This window comes from Enhydra lutris, unplaced genomic scaffold, assembly GCF_002288905.1.
Source record: "Enhydra lutris kenyoni isolate GAN:26980312 unplaced genomic scaffold, ASM228890v2 scaffoldscaffold12, whole genome shotgun sequence".
Taxonomy (NCBI): Eukaryota; Metazoa; Chordata; class Mammalia; order Carnivora; family Mustelidae; genus Enhydra; species Enhydra lutris.
Window position 1 is genome coordinate 5,917,102 of NW_019154096.1, and position 24,085 is coordinate 5,941,186.

Below are 24,085 nucleotides of genomic sequence, written 5' to 3' on the forward strand. Positions count from 1 at the left end.
CTTTCTCATCATGTGTGCAAGCCTAACACCAATTAGGTCCTCCCACTCTGGAGACTGAATCCTAGGTGATGATAGCAAGGGGCAAAGGAGTCAGATCACTGAAAGAAAGCTCCAGAAGCGCTGAAAGCTTATGAGCACAGTCACCAACATGCAGTCATGGCAGCAGTACCTGGATAGCAAGTTTTCAAGCAGCCATGTCCTAAGCAGAGACTGACTTATTGTAACGTCTTGACCATGCCTTGCTTCCCTCAGCTTCTGCAAAAATTCTAAGCCTGATTCTCTACCTATGAGCTATCTAACATTTTTCAAATAATTCTTTTCTGCTTAATTAGAGCTACTTTCTGTCATGTGCAACCTAGAACCCTGACTCTGTTCTTTTATGTATTATCCTATAGCTGTTCTGTTTTTTGGCTTTTGTTTTTTTGTTTTGGGGGTTTTTTTTTGACTGAGGGTTGGTAAAATACTTTTTGTACTCCCTTTAATAATGTGAACTATACAATTTCTTATCTAGCACTTTGGGCAACAGTGAGACTGGCAGGAGAATAAACAATCTATTTAAAAGAAAATATCACAGCATTTTTAAAAAGGGGGGAGGGTAAGTTCTCTCAAAGAACTTGAATATTACTTAGGAAAACATTCACCATGGCTGCCCCTCCCACTTCCTCCTCTCTCCTCCCAAGGATTTCATGCCCACAATTGGCTCATTGCCTTATAAATTTGATACAATGGAAAAGCGGAAAAAAGCAAGAAAACAGCACTTTCCAAAGGGAAATGGGAAAATTTAACTACAGATAACTTGGAAAGCAGACTAAAAACTTAAGAGCAAAGAGGTTAATACCCTCAAAATGTGGAAAATCTAGAGTACAATCTTTCTAAGACATACTATACCTTACTTCAAATAATTTCAATATATAATAATCTGAATTCATTAAAGACAGCTGTGAGAATAAAGTCTTTAGTTTTTAGAAGTCTTTTCTTTCCTCAAAGAATTCCTATGAACTCCTATGAGCTGCCAAAGTGCATTTTAAAATTATTTTTGTCAAAGGAATACATAAACATGTATTTCAAAAGATAAAAAAAAAAAACTTGTAATAAGAAATTAGTTGAGGGAAGATGGCAAAGTAGGAGTCATCAGGAATCCATCTCCCCACCTAAACAAGAATTGTACTGGCATAATCTGACTAGTGTAACTATTTTGGAACCCTGGAGTCTATTCAAAAGCTTGCAGCTTCTAGGGAAAGGCTTAGACAGTAAATCACAGTTAATTTCAGTCAATTTCAACTCTCACTATGGTAGCAGCTACCCACCCCAGGGCCCGCGCACCGCCCCCCCCCGTCACCTCCCAAAAAGAAGCCATGCACATATGCCTAGCACAGCCTACACCAGCTTATGGGACCTTGTCCTCCAAATATCAGAGATCTGTGTTCTGATCACTGGCTGCTGCTTCTGATTACATACCTGCACACACAGAAGCAGGCCACCACTGCTGAAAACCCCAATGATGGAAAAGGCTTCCAGGGGACTTAAAGATCCAGAGCACATTTTTTCCCTTCATTTCCCCCCTTTTTCCTCATTTAGGAGCCAGGCATTAAAGACTTGACATCCATTCTTGTGTGAACGTAAGTTTGCAACTCTTGTGGGTAACCACCCAAAGGGATGCAATTGCTTGATTTTATGGAGTATGTTTAGTTTTGTAAGAAACTACCAACTGTATCAAAGTGGCCATACCATTTTGCATGCTGTGGGTTTTTCATATATTGCCATATTGGATAGTACCAGAGTTTTTGTATGCTACATACTGGATGATTTCACCTATATGACAGTATAGAAAAGTCAGCAGTATGGAGACAGTAAAAAAAATCAGCAGTTGCCAGCAGCTGGGGTGGGAGGAAAGGGACAAACAGGCAGATTGCAGACTACTGTTAGAGCAGTGAAACCACTAGGTATGTTACTATGATGGTGGATACATGTCATTAAAATTTGTCCAAGCCCATATGACACACAACACCAAGAGTGAACCCTAATGGAAATTATGGATTTTGTATAATGATGTCAGTACAGGTTCATCAATACAACAAATAAACCACTCTGGTAGAGGGCAAGGATAATGAAGGAGACCATATATGTGTGAGGGCAGGGGGCATACAGGAAAGTTCTGTATCTTCTAATTGAATGTAGCTGTGAATGTAAAATAGCTCCAAAAACTAAAGTCGATTTAAAAAGAAAAAATTCACACCCTATAGCTACTATGACATGCGATGGTAAAAGTCAAAAATTGTCCTCTAAGGTCAATAACAAAACAGGAAGTCTGTTTTGCTACTTCTATCCAAAAAGGCAACCATATTGGAAAGGAAGAAATAAAATTATCTGTTTGCAGATGACATGTTCTTATATGTTTTTACATGTACCTTAAAGATTCCACAAAAAAAAAAAATCATCAGAATAAACAAACTAAGCAAAGCAGCAGCATACAAAATTAATGTGCAAAAATCAGCTGTACTTCTATACACTGACAATGAACAATCCAAAAAGGAAAATTCCATCCATGACAAACACCGAAAAAGAATATCTATGAAAGAACTTAATTAAGGAGGTGATATACAGAGAAAACTATAAAACACTGTTGAAAAAAAAATTAAAGACCTAAAAAAATGGAAAGATACCCCAATCTGATGCTGTTAATATTTCAATATCATCCAACAAAATCTACAGATTAATATCATTCAAAAATCCCCAAAACTTTTTTTTTTTTTTGGCAGAACTAGAAAATTCCATCCTAAAATTCATATGGACTCTCAAAAACCCTCAATGGCCAAAACAATCTTGAATCAGAGGAACAAAGATGTAAGACTCACAAATTACTGATTTCAAAATCTACCATAAAGATACAAACTGTTGTACTAGCATGAAGACAGACATGTATGCCAATTGAATAGAATAGAGAACCCAGAAATAAACTCTTGTATATATGGTCTAATAATTCTCTGACAAGTATGGCAAGACCATTCAATGAGGAAAGGATGGTCTTTTCAACAAATGGTGTTGGGCAAAGTGGATATCCACATGTAAAAGCATTAAGTTAGACCCTTATCTTAAAGCACAGTCAAAAATTACTTAAAATGGATTAATGATCTAAGCAAAAAAGACCAAACACTATAAAACTCTTAAAAGGAAACACAGGAGAAAAGCTTCATAATACCAGTTTAGCAATGATTTCTTGGATGTGTCACCAAAGGCAGACAACAAAAAATAGTTAAATTGTACTGCATCAAACTTTTAACTTTTTGTTCATCAAAGAACACTATCAACAAAGCAAGAAAGCAACCCAAAGAATGGGAGAAAATATTTGCAAATCACATATCTGATAAGGGATTAATATCCAGAATATATAAAGAACTCCTAGAACTCAACAATAAAAACACAAACTGCTAAACATTTCTCCAAAAAGATATAAAAATGGGCAATAAGCCCATGAAACGATGTTCAACATCACTAATCATTATGGAAGTGCAAATTAAAACCACACTGAGGTTACCACCTTACCACCTTACAACTGCCAAACGTCTAGAGTCCAAAAGACAAGAAACAAGTGTTAGTAAGAATGTGGAAAAAAAGAAGCCCTTATGTACTGTTAATGGGAATGTGAATTGGTGCAGCCACTATGGAAAACAGTATGGAGGTTCCTCAAAAAATTAAAGGTGGAACTGCCTTATGATCCAGTAATTCCACTAGTAGGTATATCTAACCAAAGAAAACAGAAACATTAATTCAAAATGATACATGTACCCCTATGATTACTGCAGCATTATTTACAATGTCCAAATTATGAAAGCAGCCCAAGTGTCCAATGACAGATGAATAAAGAGATGATTGATATACAAACAATGGACTATACCTCAGCCATTAAAAAGGAATGAAATTTTGCATTTGCAACATGGATGGATATAGAGTATTACCTTAAGCAAGGTAAGTCAGTCACAGAAAGACAAATATCATATGATTTCACTTATATGTAGAATCTGAAAAAAAAAAAATTTTAAACACAAACAAAAAGCAGAAAAAGACCCTTAAATACAAAAGGAAGCAGGTATGGCTATGGACAAAATGGAAAAATGGGTGACAGGGAGCAGGAGATACAGGTTAGTTATGGAATGAATAAGTCATGGTGATGAAAGGTACAGCACAGGGAATATAGTCATAGTATTCTATGGTGACAAATGGCAGTTATATTTGTTAGATTTTTCCAATCACTATGTTATAAACCTGAAACTAATATACACGTATGTTGACTATACTTCAATTAAAAAGAAAAAAGATCATGCAGCAAGAAGATCATACACAAAATTAGAGTCCCAAAGACTGAAAATCATTGGTCATTTTTCTGGTTCCTCTGGAACTTGAGCTATATTGTCTAGACTCAAATTTAAAAGAGGAACAGAAGAGGAAAGAGAAGGAAGGCCTCCTATTAGGTGATGAGAAATATAAGACTGAATCAACCAGATGCTTAAATAGGCCTTCCAAGAAGGGAGACCACAGGCCTCAAATTTAGACTTTGTAAGTTGTTTCAAGATAATTACAGTCATTGTAAGTGTGTACGCTGGAAGCACTGATGTGTCCAATGTGCACATTTTAAATACCTCTGTTTCTAAAACCCTCTTTTAGCATTTGTTCATTTTTTAAAACAGTGGGCCAGGGTACATGAGAGTGGCCAAGTGGCTAACACGAATTTCCTAGAGCACTGGTTCCCAGCAAACGAAGCAATCATCAGCTATCATACTCCAGAAGTAAAAAGAATGGGAAAAATCTTAGAAAGAGTCTAGCTAAAATAAGGGTTCTTTATGCCCCGTCCTTTTCCCCTTGCTTTTGGGGAAGGGGCTTTGCAGGAGAGGTCAGTTACCAAGGCTCATAGAGAGAGGGAAGTTTCTCAAGTTTCTGCTTCTGTAGCTGACATGTATGACTTCTTCAAGTTACAGTGGTTTAAAATAAAGATGGGAAGAAAAACCATAATGAGATACCACGTCACACCCATTAGGATGGCTCTATTTAAAAAAAAAAAAAAAAAAAAAAAAGCTCAGAAAATACCAAGTGTTGACAAGGATGTAGAGAAACTGGAACATTTATTCTTGCTGCTGAGAATGAAAAATGGTGTGGCTGCTGGGAGAAAAAATATGGCAGTTCCTCAAAAAATTAAACACAAAATCACTATTTGACCCAGTGACTCCATTTCTGGGTGTACAACCAAATGAACTGAACGCAGCAAGATGCAGAGATACTGGTACACCCATGTTCCTATCAGCATTATTTACAACAGTCAAAAGGCAGAAGCAACTCAAGTGTCCATCCATGGATGAATAAACAGAATGTGCTATATACATACAAGGGAAGAAAACATGGCCAATACAGGCCACAACATGAGTGCACCTTGAAGACATTACGCTAAACGAAGTCACATGCTATGCTAAGTCAGTCACAAAAAGGCAAAGATTGCATGACTCCACTTATATAGGTGCCCAGAATAGTTACATACACAGACACAGAAAGTAGAACAGTGGTTGCCAAGAGCTCAGAGTAGAGAAAATGGGGGAGCTACTATTTAATGCACACAACATTTCAGTGTGGTAAGAGAAAAAAAAAAAGTTTTAGGTATGGATGATGAAGACAGCTGTACAATATGAATGTACCTAAGGCCACTGAAGTATACACTCAGAAATGGTTAAAATGGTAAAGTTTAGTGGCACCTGGGTGGCTCAGTTGGTTAAGCATCTGACTCTTAACTTCAGCTCAGGTCCTGATCTCAGGGATGTTAGATAGAGCCCTGCATTAGTCTCTGGGTTGGGCATGGAGCCTGCTTGAGACTCTTCCTCTCCCCTCAGCCCCCTCACTGACCCCCCCTCTCAAAAAAAAAAAGAAAAAGAAAAATTTAAAACGTAAATTTTAAAGCCCCTTTCTTTATTTTGATAGTTTATTCTCTTATTTTGTTAGAGCACATGGTCTAGGAATTTCCTAAGAAATGTTGCATGGTGGATACATTTTTTTTTCTTGTTCTTGAAGGTCTTTCCTCCTTTTGCACTTGACTAATGGTTTGGCTGGATACAGAACTCTGGGCTGAACGCAGAACTTGTAAAGCGCTAGTCCTCCATCTTCTATCTTTAAATTAGATTCTTAGATTATGAGAAGTTAGATGACATATATATATTCCTAATCCCTCCTAAATGATCCCAAAAGCTTTTGAGACATTCTCATTATTTCTGATGTTCTTAAAGAAATTTTGTAGTAACTGCCTGGTATTGGCCTGTTTTCATTCGTTGTGCTTGGCACTACGAATGAAACTCAATCTGGAAACTCAAATCCTAAATAAATTTTCAATCTGGAAACTCAAATCCTAAATAAATTTTCTGGAATATGCCTATATAGGCATATTCTGGTGTACATATGTATGTGGTAAACATTTCATCCTCTGATAGATATGGCTACTAAGACAACCAGCTCTGAAATCTCACAGACTGGACTCGACCCTCAGCTCACTACTTACCTGCTATGGCACTTGGGGAAGTTAACTTCTTTTAAACCATATATGAAATGGGGACAGGTTAATTGTAGAGATTTTTAATAAAATGACACATGTAAACAGCTTATACAACAGAAACACATGTATGTACCTAAATGAAAAGTGTTACCTATTATTAAGATCCTAAAAGCTAGATTGGTGCAGATACTATAAACACTGTTAAATCCATCAAGGATCTGCTATTTGTAAGGAAATAAGACTAACAAAAGAAGTGGGAGGGAGCCAATGGGTATAGGCTTTTCTTTTGGGGTATTAAAAACATTTGGGGACTTGAGAGAAGTGGTGGTTACAAAATACTGGAAAGGTACGAAATGTTAGTGAATTGTTCACTTTAAAATGATTGATCTTATGTTATATAATTTTTGCCTCAATAAAGAGAAAAAAGGAAGCAGGAAAAAGAAAGGCAGTATAAAGGAGAAGTCAAAAGTTGTTGAAAATGGAGAATGGAAACAATACTCTTTCCTCTAAATTAGTGTGACACTTTCCTCTATATACTCTCTTTTTAATTCTTGGAACTGAACAGCCAATAATGATAATGTTGGAAAGACAAACACTTCCTTTTTTATTGGATATTAACACATAAATAAAAGGTTGATTGAGAGATCGACATATAATTAAGAGAAGATTATTTTAAATTTCTTTGGGAAGAACATATAAAACAGGAAAGGTGGAGGATATACACACACACATACTAACAAAAAAGCTGATAGTATAGAAGACAATGGATAAAGTCTTTTTTTTTTAATCACTATGTATCAGAACGCTCAGCTCTAAGCCTTTTCTTACAACAAATATGGGAATCTACCCGCATCTAAAATCTTTCCAATAAAAGGGGAAGTAAATTACTTCCTACTGATTTCAGACTAGGGGGAAATATTGTTACATGCATCTTTTTTCATTTTCAACACTTCCCAAATTGTGCTCCAAGAAACACTGTTTTAGAAAGATGTTATTTTAACACAGTACAAAAGAAATGAGAGAAGGGAGAATGAGGGGAAGAGAAAGAAAAAAAGGAAAAGGAAAGCAGCATATTCGAATTTCATTCTTGGGAGATTTGCAAGGCATAGTAGTGTGTTAAAGGTTCTGCAGTAAGAAAGCCAGTCACCTCTATTAAACCTACACTTGGCTGATTTATTAAGTACAGAACAGTTCTTAAGCTATGTCGGTTAAACACATAATGCATCATTTTGTTAAAGGCTGCTTAGATTTATACCAGATAACATATAAATTAGGGTAATTTCAATATTAGCCCAGGGGGATAAGATTACCACACATATCCAAGAATAATCAATTATCTGAATAAAACATTGTTTCAAATTACCAGCTGGTCAGAGCAAGAGCTTAATGGCAGTAAAGGAGGGGAAGAAAAGGTGGGGATAAGAGGAAAAGAAGAAAAAACAATCTGGGAAGAGTTAGCTCTTCATCTTCCCTTGTTAAGATGTCCTTGTCCTTGTCCTGACCTGTCAATTCTGATTATTAAGCCTAACATTTGCAGTTAAGATAGTAAAAAATTCCAACTTGGTTCACTTCTCCCCCACTTTCTATTTTTTTACATTAATTCTTAATCCTAGGAGGTAACCTCAAAAGGAGAAGTTAAATATTTGTCGCTTGAGTACCTCAAGTATAAAATTTCATGTTGCCATAACAATCCATATCCCAAAACAGTTAAATACTGCATAATTTAAGCATACAGGCATTTGCAATTTCAGTTTCTTTTACTCAGAGCAAAGATATACAACACCAACAAAATCTGAACCTGGAACAGTATTTCTTGTTTGGGGGAAAATCATAGAAAAAAACATGGATTTAGAGAAGTAAAAATTTAAATAGATAGGGCAAAGGAAAATCCAAATGGAAATATGTTTAGGAGAAAACTTGTAAGAAGATAAAAAGACACGCTTTTCATTATCACTTTATCATCTTTGAACCAAAAAGAAATCACTACTGTTTATTACTACTATTTCCCATATTGTGGGAACCAATCAAGGAAATGAATCAATTAGGTATTAGAGAAGGCCAATCCCTTAGAGAAGTTAATCCTCTTCTTGGAAATTATTTTACTTAATAGGGGAAAAGCTACAGCTACCTTCCTGGTGACTGTTCATCCTTTTTCTCATAAAAGAAGTAGAGTGGAGTGAGCAAATGAAGCCAACAAAAGCCTCAATCAATACCCAGTCACAAGGGATGCCTGGGTGGCTCAGTTGGTTAAGCAGCTGCCTTCGGCTCAGGTCATGGTCCCAGCGTCCTGGGATCGAGTCCCACATCGGGCTCCTTGCTTGGCAGGGAGCCTGCTTCTCCCTCTGCCTCTGCCTGCCATTCTCTCTGCCTGTGCTCGCTCTCTCTCCCTCTCTCTCTGACAAATAAATAAAATCTTTAAAAAAAAAAAAAAAATACCCAGTCACAAAACTGGGGGGGGGGAGGGGGGCAAGACAAGCCAGGCATGCACAGCCTAGCTATTCTACTCAGATCATTCTTCGTCATTTACAGGCTACCACCCTTGCCAAAGGGTGACAAGATCATTTGGCTAAAGCAACTACTGGCTAAATAACAAACCATACACATAAACCTTTTTAAGGAATAACAGATTTGAAAAAGACAAAAGCTAGATAAAATAGATACATTAAAGTAGATAGAATAAACTTCAACTTTGGTTACTATCTCACAAATTAAATTTGTGAATCTTAATTCAGTGGCATAAAGGCGGGAGTTGCAAAGTTGGAAGATGAAAGAACAAAGCACTACCAGCACAGTATTTTCTTGGTGAGAGTATCAGTCTAAGGTCTGAAAATGAAATGTGCTGATCCGGAAACTGAACTTTATCAGTAACTTAAAGATGATCAATCAGCTTCAGTGACTTATTCACAGTCAGAAGAGAGCAAAGAGAGCAAGCATCCCAGATAAACTCACCACAAGGAGGCCCTTACAGTGACCCAAAAACCTGTCCTCTATCCAGAGTATTCATACTCTTTTTCCACCTGAGTACTAATCTGATCTGGTTAAGTAGTACTTGGTTGGATACAGAATTATATAGTAGTAATATAAAACAGATCAACCTGCAAGGTATTTCATCTCGGTCCTAAGGGGGCTTGATAAACACTCCTGCACTACAGGAGATGCACTGCTCACTTTCCAGATTCTCCATCTCTCTCGATGCAAAATTTACACCCATCATTCTGTTTTCCATCACCCTCTGTGTTTTCTGTAGATGTGTATTATCACTGACTAAGCCTTATCAGGCTATTGCTCTCGTGGATCTGATGTTATGCATCCTTCCAACTGTGTCCTGCCCAACCATGAGAAGACACGTTTATTTCCCTATTTCCAAATTCTTAAACAGTACTTCTGACAGCCCCATGTACCTCTAACTGTAATAGAAATTACGAAAAAGTAGTCTGGTTTTTCTGTACTTTTTGTAGATACTGATACTGATTTAAAAATTCTGAACAATTTAAACACAACAACAGTCCAACTGGACACAACTCAATACTGCAAAATGTAAATATATACACTGGTTCAAAGCAAATTGTTAAAAATTAACCACTTACAAAACAACTTATGGCTAGCTCATAATAAGGACACAGGTTCATATACTCAATTATATAAGGATTCTACATTTGCATAATGCTTTACAAAGTGTTCTCCCATTCAAGAGAACATTAATTCTCATCAAATATTTAAATTGAAAGTCTCCAAGAAAGAGATTTCTCTAAGAGGATAAACGAAATAATCCAAAATTTTAAACTTTAAAAGCCATTAAATTTTCTACTGATGTTTACAGTTAATTTTTCATACATATATATTTTTGCTTTGAAATGAGAAAATATATTAAGACTACAACAGACACAAATTCCTTCTCTCATAAAATATATCACATACTCTTAGGTTACACATGTATTAAAATTATTTAAATCAGTCTTGAGAAATACAGTTTCAAGCTGGATAATAATTACACTTAGAAAATCATGCAAGTTTATAAAAGAGACAAAGTCAGGCTTTGGTTTGCCCAGCAAATTCCTGTCCAGATCCTCTGTACCAAATTACTTCTTCAAATGCTTAGTATACTTATGCTCCATTATAAACTGTTCTATGTAAAAAATACATGGTATCAGTTATCTCTATCTTAGAACGAATAAATTTAAGTGACTGAATACACTCAAGGATTTAAATCTAATCCCCAATTGTGAAATAAAAGACAAAAACTATAGTGTAACTGTATCCAGGACTTAAATTGGTAAGAAGCCTTCAAAGGAGTTCAGGAAATCCTATTACATACACCTAACCATGTCAAAGGTTAGTTCTTATCAAATGAGCTGTATCCCAATGAGGTCCATTAAACAAACAAAAAGCAGTTATAGAGCACCAACGTAATAAAAATAGAGTTTACATCACAAAGCACATCATTTTCTAAGACTTAGAAATCTTCTCTAAATGAAAATATAGCATGAATATATCAATATTTGAAACAGAAAATTAAGAGTTCTTACCTTACTACATCATCAATATTGTTCCTGTATACGCCTTCAAGTCTTTCTGCGGGAAACCCCATAGCAATAATGTTGGGATAAATATCTGAGTACTTAAGTTAAGGAAACATCTGAAATATACAACAATGCAAACTACATGTACATGTTGTAAAACATTAGCTGATTATAAAAATCACTATACCTATGCTAGTAAAAGGATGTCAAATGTATTTATTTATAAACCATCATGTGTAATTAAAAAACACGGGTACATAAATTCCCAAAAAAATCCTCAAAATAATTATATGGCAAAATAATTTTCAAATCTCTCTACCTAGTACATTAAAAGTAAGTACATAAAAATTAAGGAAAAAAGTAACTTCCACATTTACACTATTAGACCCACATACATGAAAAACAAAAACCACAGACTTTATAAATCAGAACTGAAGTTACCTTGGGACAAAAACCAAGTATCAAAATAAAAACAAAAATAGCTACACAACTTCTCATTTTTCATTGTTATAAAAGGCACCACAGCATAGAGAAAAGTAGATACAATTAAGAATTAGGAAGCCAGATTTAAGACCTGGCTTATGCCGCCATCCCGTTGTATAACCCGGACATGACTTAATCTTTTCAGGCTTCAATTTCCTATTCCACAAGATTAGGTTGAGACAACCACAATGATCTCTTCCAAGTCCTTGGTATTTGTGATTTGGTAATACTGAACTAAGGTAGAAAGTTTTCCCCATTCACCATCAAGGTAGTCAACATTTAGCATGCCATTCTATTTACTTATGTTACACACTGTAGTCAGCATAAAAACAAACTTCTGTGCTCCAGAAGAATCTGTATCAAACTAAAAAAACAAAACAAAACAAAAAATACCAACCAATCTACATTTCTATGCATTTGTCAATAGTGGCAGACCTCATTTCTTCCCGAGTACCATTATTTCTCTCTCTAATCTCATGATTTTTCTGAGATGGAACTTCCAAAACAGCCAAGCTGATCTGCCCCAAGCCTCCCTTCAACACCATCCCTGAAGTTCTCCGCCTACCTACTCCTGGACCCCATTTGATCTTCAAGTACAATCCAAAATTCACCAAATCCAGTGCCTTTTTGTAGATCTTTTTTCATCACTTTCGGATGCTTTCACATTGTTGAGTTAATTTCGGTATTATTTTCAGTTGAAAAATAATTATCAAGTTACTAAAAGCTTTTTAGAATTATTTTTTTAAAAGGTCTTTATCCATAGTTTTACCACACACTGATTGGACAGACCTAAAAATATTTTAAGGGGGAAAAAAAAAAAACACAGGGGTGCCTGGGTGGCTCAGTTGGTTAAGCATCTGCCTTTGGTTCAGGTCATGATCCCAGCGTCCTGGGGTAGAGCCCTGCGTCAGGCTCTCCGCTCAACCAGGACTCTCTTTGTCCCTCTCCCTCTGCCCTGCTCATGCTCTTTCACTATCTGTCTCCATCTCTCTCTCTCAAATAAATAAAATTTAAAAAATAAAAACCTTTCATTAAAAGAAAAAAGACCACACACAACAGCATATACAATACGCTACCTTTTGTACAAAAAATATTTTCTTTTTGGATAAAATGAGTAACATATACACACATTTGCCTGAATCTGAATTTCTCAGCACACATGTGCATTTGCACACACACAAATGATAACTGAGAAACCAATAAAAATGTTTGCTTCATAGAGAAGGGGTGGCAAAGGGGAAAAACATACACTAAAACCAGCAACAAACAAATCCAATTAAATATCAAATTGGTAAGCAGGAGATAGAGTTTATTTCACAGGAGTTATTTTGGCTACTGCAAGTTTACTGTACTTCTTGGTAGGAAGCACTGTAAGAACAAAAAGAACTACAAAGAGGAGCTCCTGGGTGGCTCAGCTGGTTACACATCTACCTTCAGCTCAGGTCATGATCTCAGGGTCCTGGAATCGAGCCCCACACAGGGCTCCATGCTTAGCAGAGGAGTCTGCTTCTCTTCTCCCCGTGCTCATATTCTCTCTCATGCTCACTCTCTCTTTCAAATCAATAAAAATCTTAAAAAAAAAAAAAAAAACTACAAAGAAATTTTAAACTACTTCTGTGAGTTTGTTTTTACTATTATCAGTATTGATATCCTCAAGCTTTTTTCTTTATACTGTAGAAAAAAATAATGAAATTTTACTAATGATTTTAAGATTTATGATTATAGGTATAAAATCAAGAAATCAAGTAAAAACATTAATTAGAAATATCAATATGAACTCATGTTTATAAAAATCTATGTTCTCTAGGTCTTTTCACTGAAATGCCCTAAAAGCATATCAATCTTAGCAAACAATCCCTAGATGGACCCAGACTGCATCTCTAGTATTTAATATATTAAAAGGTACTAAACTTGGAACTACAGTTGATGCCAGGTGTGTGGCAGGAAGGTACAAGATGAGTCTGGGATATTTTTCTGTGCCAGGAGACAAGGAAGGTACTCAGAGATAATGGTCTCTATCAGACAGATATAGGAGCTAAAATGAAGGACATCCCAGGGCCTAAAGCTCTAACAAACTGAGTATCAAAGAAACAATTTAAATGGTAGTAAATTAAAACACCCTAAATAAAATTAAAACCCTTGAGTCTATATAAAGACACTCAAAAGAAAAAAAGAACAACAAACTATTTTTCATTTATCATCTTTTGAAGTGGCTGTTAGAACAGTTCTTTCTCTACTCTGAAAGTAGGAAAAGGGGGAGATTAAGTATTTATGCTACTTTTCCTGTAGGTTCTGTATTTCAGGACAACCAAATAGCACCATTTCATACAGTAAAGATCTACTTTACAGAAAAACATTGTGTTAATAAACACAAAAGAATAGAACTTTAAAAATCATATTTTGCAAACCCTAATAAATTTATTGATTTAGGCAAGGATCAACAACTGGTTCTAAACCAACAGGTTAGTGGATGATGAAGAACTGAACTTTTTTTCTTAAGAGAGCCAAAGCAATACCACCCAAAATACCTTCTGATGTAAGGAGACCAATGTAATTGAACAGCGGGCAGAAAAGACTGCTACCACCCAATTTCAGTGGTCAATCTGAGCATCACCAAGGAAGTTAAGCAGAGATCCTATAACTTTCTGTGTGATACAATATGAAGGACATAGCATCACCTATGATATCCAAGGTATCTTCAACCTGAGAATCAACCAAGTATTTCGATATAAGTTTTAATTTACATTAAATACAAGAGAGAGAAAAACAAGCTAAATGACATGAGAGAATAAACTGGACAAATTCAAAAGGTCTGAAGCATATGACCCAGTCTCTGCTCAAATGTCTTTTTAAAAGGCAAGGAGGGGAGGAATGGGTATCCCTATTTTAAAAGACTTAAGGGTCGGGGTGCCTGGGTGGCTCAATCGTTAAGCCTCTGCCTTCGGCTCGGGTCATGGTCCCAGGGTCCTAGGATTGAGCCCAACATCGGGCTCTCTGCTTAGCGGGAAGCCTGCTTCTCCCTCTCCCACTCCACCTGCTGTATTCCCTCTCTCACTGTGTCTTTCTCTGTCAAATAAATGAAAAAAAAATCTTCAAAAAAAATTTTTTTTAATAAAAAAAAAAAGACTTAAGGATTATAAGAGCCAAGTTCATAGGTACAATGCTATCTGGATATTGTTCTAGACCAACAAGCCATAAAGAACATTTTTGAGCCAACCAGAGAAATTTGAAAATGATCTGGGCATTATAGGAGATAAAAAAATGAATGAAATGGAAAAGCACACGTTATTGACTAAAAAAAAGGTTTCAAAAGAGAATACACAGCATTATGCTATAATCAAGTAAGAATGCATATATACCCATATAGATATATGTAGACAAAAAGATTACAAACTAAGGACTAAAAGTAATCATCTCTAGGTGGTGGAAATATATATTTTTCTCATTTTTGTTTTTTATTTTCTGTTGTTGATACAATGCACCTGCACGATTTCTGTAACAGATTTTTAAAAATTGTTTGCTTTGGGTGCCTGGGTGGCTCAGTGGGTTAAGCCTCTGCCTTCGGCTCAGGTCATGATCTCAGGGTCCTGGGATCAAGTCCTGCATCGGGCTCTCTGCTCAGCAGGGAGCCTGCTTCCCTCTCTCTCTCTGCCTGCCTCTCTGCCTACTTGTGATCTCTCTTTGTCAAATAAATAAATAAAATCTTAAAAAAAAAATTGTTTGCTTTATAATTATCTCCAGTTCTATTTACCAAGTATCATGACAAAATACTGTTTTATCCCATGTGACTTAAATTCAGCTCTGTATGTAGTTTTAAAAAAATGATGAATTTCTATCTATATATATATGTATATACAACAAATATGTAATGAAAAAAGATTTAAGTAGCATTTACTATGTGGCAATTTTGTCACTTTAAGAATATATAAATTCGGGCGCCTGGGTGGCTCAGTGGGTTAAGCCGCTGCCTTCAGCTCAGGTCACGATCTCGGGGTCCTGGGATCGAGTCCCACATCGGGCTCTCTGCTCAGCAGGGAGCCTGCTTCCCTTCCTCTCTCTCTGCCTGCCTCTCTGCCTACTTGTGATCTCTGTCTGTCAAATAAATAAATAAAATCTTTAAAAAAAAATATATATATATAAATTCACCCCCAATCTCAAAGGGTTCTTCTACTCCAAAACTATTAGGATTATCATTTTTAACATTACAAATAATAGCTGTCATCTATTATTCTCACCTAAGAAAGTAGTTCCACCTAAAAACATAGCTCAATTCAAAGAACTATGTTCAATTATCAAAATGTTTTGGGTATTATGTCCATTCATGAGAAAGAAAAAAAAGAGAGAGAGAGACTGGAGGCTCAAATCAAGCCTATAGCAGTAATAATTCCTGAAAGTGAATAATCTTTACTGTGTAACCCTGTCTTGGGAGCACCAACATATAGAAAATAACACTCAGAAGACAAATGAGGCAGCGGTAGGGACCCAAAGCAGTGGCAGCTTCCGCCAATCCAAAATTCCTACATAAAAAATTATAAATAGATATAAGTAAAAAAAATTTAAGTTGAATTTTTCTGAGCAATGCAACAGCAAAATATTTCTTATTCAAAGTAATAGTAATTCCTGCTCCTAACGAACTTTCCAACTGAATGCTTAATTTCAGTAAAGACACTAGTATGATTTTCAGCCTTACAGAAAAGCACAATAGTACAAAGCCCCTTGAAATGCAGTCATTTTAACCAGGACTAAACTCCAATGTATCCTTGCACTATGAATACTAATAAAGGAGAAAAAGTTGCAAAGACCTTGGTTACCTTACTTAAATAAAACCATGTGTCTCTGATTATACATAAATAGGAATGTTATATACTCATTAAAGTAAACTCAGTTGGCCCCCTTTCATTCACTTAATTATTCAAACACACAGTGAACATTCAGTGCAAGGGGAAATGAGAGCAGAGGCTAAGTAAGCAAAGACTATTGCACTGGAAAAGTCCCTACTCTGTCAGGGAAGACAGACAGACACACAGACATGCAACGGTGCCACATGACTTATATTCTACTGAATATAAGACCAAAATATTTTAAGAGATAGAGAGAGAGGGATTAATTCTGCAGGGGCACAGATAAAACTTCACAAAATAGGTGATATGTTAGAAAATCCTTAAGAAGTCAGTCAGACATCAGTAGACAGAAGAACAAACAAGCAATTAGAACACTTCAGGCAGGGGACAGAACAGGGAGGAGGAAATACAAACAACATTAGGAAGCAGCAAGCAGGCCAGTGTGGCTCACACACACAGCTGTATGGAGAAGGCAGGACAGAAGACTGGATTTAGTTTGAAGGACGCTGGGAGAGGGAGTTCAATTTAACCAGACATATAAGGAATCAAAGACCAGAATCGGAGCGGGGGTCTCTTACAGAGCAACAATCCAATGCTTCCTTTACATAGAACCTAGACATCCAGTCTTTTGAAGGTTTCATTTTTCACAGATTCTCACCTTTCTTATTCACAGTTTGAGATTTTACCCAAGACTTTAACCTCCATCATAAGTTAGAAAGATGCAGAGAACATGTGCCACACTACAGGAAATACATTCCCATTTAATCCTGGCAACCCTACAAGGTAATATTCCCATTTCATGAATGACAAAATTGAGGGTCAAAAAGACTGGGTAATTTGCATTAAGTTCCACAGCCAGTAAATACTGAGTTATGATTCAAACTGGTTAGGTACATAACCCAAAGCCTGGCTTTTTATACCATGCTGCCTCATAAAAGATTAAGATTTCCTAATATTTCCAAATCAGTAACAAAAACATAAAAGCTTCAAAGGAAGCAGGTTCAAATGAAAGTGAATTTACTAATCAAATGTTAAAGCTGAAAAACTTCTAAAAGAATACAGAATCACTGGAATTTCCAAAACTGAGTAATGAATTATAAGACACATATTTCTTATGACAAGATTATACCAATGCATGTCCAATTTGACTTTTTTGCTTTCTAATGTTAAATTTCTGACATACTTTTTTTGGACAATTTAAACCAAATAAAAATAACTGAGAAAACTATATATATTTCTAATACAGAATACTGTTAACTTGCAATTACCGTATACACTTTCGAATAACAAGGAGAGTGTTTCATATGAAATTCTCATCTAATTACTTATAAATGCTGCGCATAAAGAATTACACTAACTAGATCACTGCAGGAAGCCAAATATTTTTGCCATCTAGTGATCTACTCACAGGCAATGTGGCAACATGGTTAAGAACATATGCTCCAAGAGCCAAGCTGCCTGGATTCGAACTCTAGCTTCACTTACTAAGTAATCTTTTGCAAGTTACCCATCTTCTGTGTAAATGGGACTGGTAAAAGGTAACATTTTATTTTCTTCTCTGTTTAATTTTTATTCAAGCTTTTATTTAAATTCCAGTTAGTTAACATACAGTATAATATTAATTTCAGGTGTAGAAATTAATTGTATGTAGTTAACTGTATACTAACTAACTGGAATTTAAATAAAAGCTTGAATAAAAATTAAACAGAAAAGAAAATGTTACCTTCATTAAAAAAAAAAGTACTTATCACATAGGGTTGTGATAAGGATTAAATGCATTAATATATGGAAAACAACTAGAACATAGTGATAGCTGTCTATCAGTTAAACAAATGGGACAGACCTACACCATTAGGGCTTACTGTAACTATCCGGGTATTTTTTTTTCCAATGACACTCTTTATTTAATAACCTAATCCTTCTAAAGAGCATCAAAGCCTAATAGAAACCTTAACTCTTTGAAATCTTGACTATAGCAATTTGCCTTTTAAGTATTTAACTTCAGAACAAATGTAAAATATTCCCAAATTTCCCAAAGGGAGCAAAACAAAAGACTGCTTTCCCCATGTTATCAGTGGCTACATGAAGTAAGCAGAGAGGGAGAAGGAATTTCTGTCGGCCCTCAGAGGGACAGCCACCACTGCTATGGGAGATCTGCAGACACAGACACATGACGTTTAGTACATGACTTTCACCCCACCTCTGAGCAAACATGTTCAATTTGTTTGGTTTTAATTAAGGTATAATTTACATACAATAAAACACAAGATCTTAAGTGATTCATTGATGAGTTTTGATAATCATATATATCATGTTGGAGAGTCTTGATTCAAGTGCTGCAACAATCCCATCTCAACCATAGAATGCTGACCGCAAGAAAGAAAATAATAAATGGTAATTAAGTTCTAAAGCCTGTCCAAAGAAGTCAATTTTACCAATAATAGAACTGACACCCTACAAAATGATGCAGCTACTATATGAGCTAACTCAATTTTTACTGGTTGTTCTTAACATCCAATCCTGACTTAAAACACTAAAAGTATATTCTAAGTTACACCAAATTAACAAAATGCCTTTGAAAAAAACATGTGAGCTGAGATTTCATATTTACCTTGTCTCAAAATTTTACTTGTACCCAAATTAATGTGGTTTGCACTACAAATTTAACTAGAATTTTCAAATAGAGAATAACCAAAAAAAGCTCCTTAAGCCTTATTTTATGTGTCCCTGAATATAGACAGTCTTATTTTAAGTACAATTATTAAAAATAAAGCACTTCTGAAGTTTCTTTGTAGTACTACTCAACATAATATATAGATATACTTATCCCCAAACAAGTTATAAACTAAAATACCAGTATACAGTACTAGTCTTCAAACCAGTAACACCTTTTTCCTGCCACAATTATTTTAAGAAAAATTACTTCCACAGATCACATGTAAGTTATTTTAAAAATTCTAGTTAACTGGAAGCGGTAACATACATGGAACGCAGATGGCAAATAGAAAGTGACATGTAGATTACAGAGGTAGTGATCAAAAAGCAGTAAGAGCAAACCTGAAGTTGCCTAGCTCCTAAGAGGAACGGACGTTGAGCTGAACGGCAGCAGGAATGAAGGAATAAAGTCAGACTAACAAGAGGAGACAAGAAGAATCGAAAGCTAGTTAGTAAATACCAAGACTGCACCACTTAATTCTATTTTCCAGGAATTTCTGGAGATTTTCCCCTGCTTTCTGTCAGGGCTATCAACCAACAGATGCTTAAGGATCAGGTGAGCGGAAAAAAAATTCAGCCACTGATTCATAAGCTACATCAGGTCTACACTTTTTTTTCCAACAAATTTTAACAAGTTTAAAATTAACAGTTTCCATGTATGTCACAGTTATATCCATATTAGCAACTTCACTAATCAAATTATGCTTTAAACAACTGCCACTCATAGACTTATACGGGAGTCTCATTTAATATAAGATTTTTTATTTCCAACTAGGTATTCTTTTTCTCTATTAAATGTGTAAAGTGTTTGTATCTGGTTTCTAAATTGAAGATTCATATTGGTAGGAAAGCAGAAAAAGGAGTTCCTGATTTTTCCAGTTGATAAAGTGCTAACTGCATTATTTGAGAACAATTTGTCCTAACATATAAAGCATATAATCATTCCTGTACAGAGCAAATTAATGCTGCCTAAAATCTGATTTTCTAAAGTGAAAAGGGTGCATAAGCACCAAAGCCTAAACTACAGAAATATTAAAAATATTTCTCAAAAAATACAGAAAACTACAGAAATATTAAAAATATTGCTCCAAAAAAAAAAAATGGGGAATTTTAATAAAGTATAGTGGTCAGAAACAGCACAGGACACAGGAACGTTTTTAAATATTCCCTACGTGCCAGGCCTGCACTAAAATACTTCATGCATAATGTCGTTTGTTTGTTTTTTATTTATTTTTATTATGTTATGTTAGTCACCATACAGTAAACCATTAGTTTTTGATGTAGTGTTCCATGATTCATTGTGCATAATGTCATTTAATAAATAGAAGACCAAAGTTCCATTCTCAGCTTTGCAACTTAAAAGCCTATGACTGCAGGTAAGTTACTAAGTCTCTGGGCCTCAAATATTTTTGTTTCTTTTTTCTGCAAAATAATGATCCTAACAAATGCTGTAATTTCTTTATTGGTTGTTTCAAGGATCAAATGCGGTATCTGGAAATATCTTTAAAACTATAAACTGCAAAGGGCTATTACAATTGTAATAAGAAGTTGTTATGATTTGAGGTTGCATGGACTAGAAATATCCTGTTATTTAATTTTAGTTTCAATGTCTCATTACAAGGCAACTCAATATGATGTTTTTATAAACAAATTATAAAAGAAAAGAATTCCAATATATTCACTTAAATCCACTTTAGCATAAATTTTAGGTTCCTTTTAACACTTCTAAATTAGCTGCCCACAATGCCAAACCAGAAAGGAAAACTGACTGCCAAGTCATTTATAAGCTCTACTGGAGCTTTCTCTTCCTCCAAACAATTAGGACCTCACAACTTTCTCTAAGATTGTTACATTATACCAAATTGCCTTGACTGAAGAGTTTATACATATTTTTGCTTTGAAATGAAGTTTAGATCTCACTTTCTGGAGTTCTTTTTGTTGCTGTTGTAGTTTCATTTGTTTTAAGTAGGCTCCATGCCCAGCGCAGGGCTTGAACTCACAAACCTGAGTTTAAGGGTCCCATGCTCTACCAACTGCGCCAGCCTTAGATCTCACTTTCTGAAAGAAAATACCACATTCTTCAAAGGTAACATCAAGAATTGCTAGTAATTCTTCTACTTAGTAGCAATACCATAAATTGGTTCATTTGGCACAAAATCTGCAATCTGCAACAAAGAGCTATGAAACTGTTTTACCTTTTATTCCAGAAACCCCACTCTAACAAGGTGCACTAAGAAAACAATGTAAACTATGCAAAGACAGTCACAATATGCTGTTTATAAAGGGAAAAAATGGAAATAATCCTAACACAGTACAGTAAGCAATGCCTGATATTTAGCCCAATGAAATGCTACCTATATAGCTTTAAAAATGACAAGTACCCACTGAGAGATAAAAATTAATCTGTGAATACCTAAGTATGTAATTATGAGCATATACACATTAACAAAGAGGGAAAGATAATTTCCAGTGACAAATACCTGACACAGAATCAACTTTTTCTATTGTTTAAATTGAAGATTACAGTTTTAAACAAATACTTTTTAAAGGAACAATCAAGGCCCTCTGAACTTTATTTAAATATAAGCAAATCAGAACCACAGAAAAATATCTAATCAAGTCACTGATAATGCTAGCAATGCTCTAAAATCCAAAGTACAATTTTTTTGTGTATTAGCTGAGGGATTATTCCCCTCAACAAATTTAATCAATTTTTCTTCAGAGCTGTTATGAAATAATGTATCTACAACTGTTCAAACCTCCATCTGTGAATCTCTAAAAATTTAAGTTGCCCAACTAACTGGTTTTAACGAGCATAAGAAACAATTACCTCCTTCCTAGCTCTCTGGATGAATACGATAAGGCTGATTTCCTGTTTCAGAACTCTGCTGCTGTTAAAATACACACACGTATACCCCGCCCCCTCCCCGCCATGGTTCTGCTCCCACTAACAAACATCCAAAACTGACTACCAATGACAAATCAAATAAAATATGGTTGTAACTTACAGAACAACTTTCAGAAAGATCACCAGTTCAACAGGCATTAGATATACTTGTCAGCATTATATACCTGAACTATAAGCCAAATGCTAACCTATTTTTCTACAGCAAAATCATAATAAAGTATATGAAAAATTAGAAAACTTAAAATTATGACATCAGTCCAGCATTATTGTAAAGTACATAAGAGTGTATCTTTTATGCTCTAATCTTTATATTCAGGGTTAGGTTTATGGTACTCTGTAGTTCATTCCATTATAAAAGCCATGCTTTTTATCATTTAATTTACCAGAGATAACTATCTAAAACACTAGGTTTGGGCTGCTCTTTAAGGCCACTAACTTTCAGAGAAAGAAAGAAATTCCAACAGGTAAGACAAAGAAGATGATAAGGGAATGTATCAATAGTTTGAGAACAAAGGCCTAGTAATATTTAGTGCAAATTTACTCAATACTAGTAAACGACATTTTAAAAAAAACCAAAAACCAAAAACCACAACAGATTCTAACATTTCCAACTCTATTGATCTTTTAGATGCAGCCGTGCACAAATTTCCTAATATTCAAAAACTACTACACATACACGATACAAAGGAAAAAAAGTTCAATACAAAACGTATCTCCAGCAAGTGGGTTTTCATTTTCCTACTAATTAAGCTAAAACTGTAAAATTTCTAAATTTACTTCTGTCAAATTTACCTTTCAATGAAACCACTGCTAATTTGAACCATTTTAATGGAAGAAAGCTCCAAACAAGTGTGTGCTAGACTGCTTCATTTTATATTTGGCTTTAATATAACAGAACCAAGTCTCTTTTTATTTTATATCTAAGCCAGGACATCATCTAGAAATGACTTGTTTTTTTTTTTTTTTCAATTGGCAAAAATAGTTTTGCCTAACTGCTGTATTTTAATCCTGGATAAGACTAATATAAACTAGAAATACAAGTCTACTTTAAAATATTAAGGCACAGGGGCGCCTGGGTGGCTCAGTGGGTTAAGCCTCTGCCTTCGGCTCAGGTCATGATCCCAGGGTCCTGGGATCAAGCCCCGCGCATGGCGCATCGCGCATCCGGCTCTCTGCTCAGCAGGGAGCCTGCTTCCCTTCCTCTCTCTCTGCCTGCCTCTCTGCCTACTTGTGATCTCTCTCTGTCAAATAAATAAAAATCTTTAAAAAAATATATATTAAGGCACAAATACTGGCATTTGTGGTATTTATTACTACATTAATAAGAATCACATTACTGATTTTATGAAAACTGCCTTGTTTTCATAATACTATGTTTGTTGAAAACAAGTATTGTTGTTGAAAACAGCAGTATTGTTGCTAATACTGAAAAATATGATTTATATTCTCACTGAGGATATTTTTATTATATCAACTTTATAATCACTTGAATAAGTGGATCATTAAAAAAACTTCTGAAATTACATATACTAAAATACTAGCCAAAATTCATATTTTAAATTTTAATAATATGCAATTTTTAAATATACCAAAAAACATGAGAGCAAGTCTACATTGCTTGGTTTGAAAAGGTTATACTTTTAATTTTAGTCAGCTACCCATAAATGCTTGTTCCTAAAGCAAGTATCATTTTAGTATAAATCCAATTATCACAATTGGGGGAAAAAAGCATAATTACTAATCAATTAGTTGTGGAATCTTCATATGCAAAGGAGAATATACGGAAAAAACTTCGAAAATTATTAAGCTGAAACATGAAAAGATAAAACTAAGGAGTCAACTCTGTCAACCAAAAAACTGTTTAAAAACATAAAAGGTCAACATACAGAAAAACAAAAATACCAACAGTTAGATGGGAGGGACAGAAATGAAAACAAGGGAAAGGAGCTCATAACACCTCACACCCTTTAAATACTATTAGGCAAACAAAACAGGTAAAGACTGAATATTTGGATAAAAATCTCACCTATATATGTGCTCCCTCACTTAATATAAGAGACAGAACTTACATACATATTATCTGTTTATCCAA

The 24,085-nt window shown here is 35.1% G+C and overlaps 1 protein-coding gene across 1 annotated transcript in view; it reads right to left on the bottom strand.

Annotated features, from left to right (window-relative positions):
• LOC111144778 (phosphatase and tensin homolog) overlaps window positions 1–24,085 on the bottom strand; it is an 89,787-nt gene that overhangs the window by 52,270 nt on the left and 13,432 nt on the right. The window contains exon 2 of the mRNA XM_022499229.1: window positions 11,053–11,137. Coding sequence (XP_022354937.1) covers window positions 11,053–11,137 — 85 coding nt within the window. The remainder of the gene's footprint in view (window positions 1–11,052; window positions 11,138–24,085) is intronic.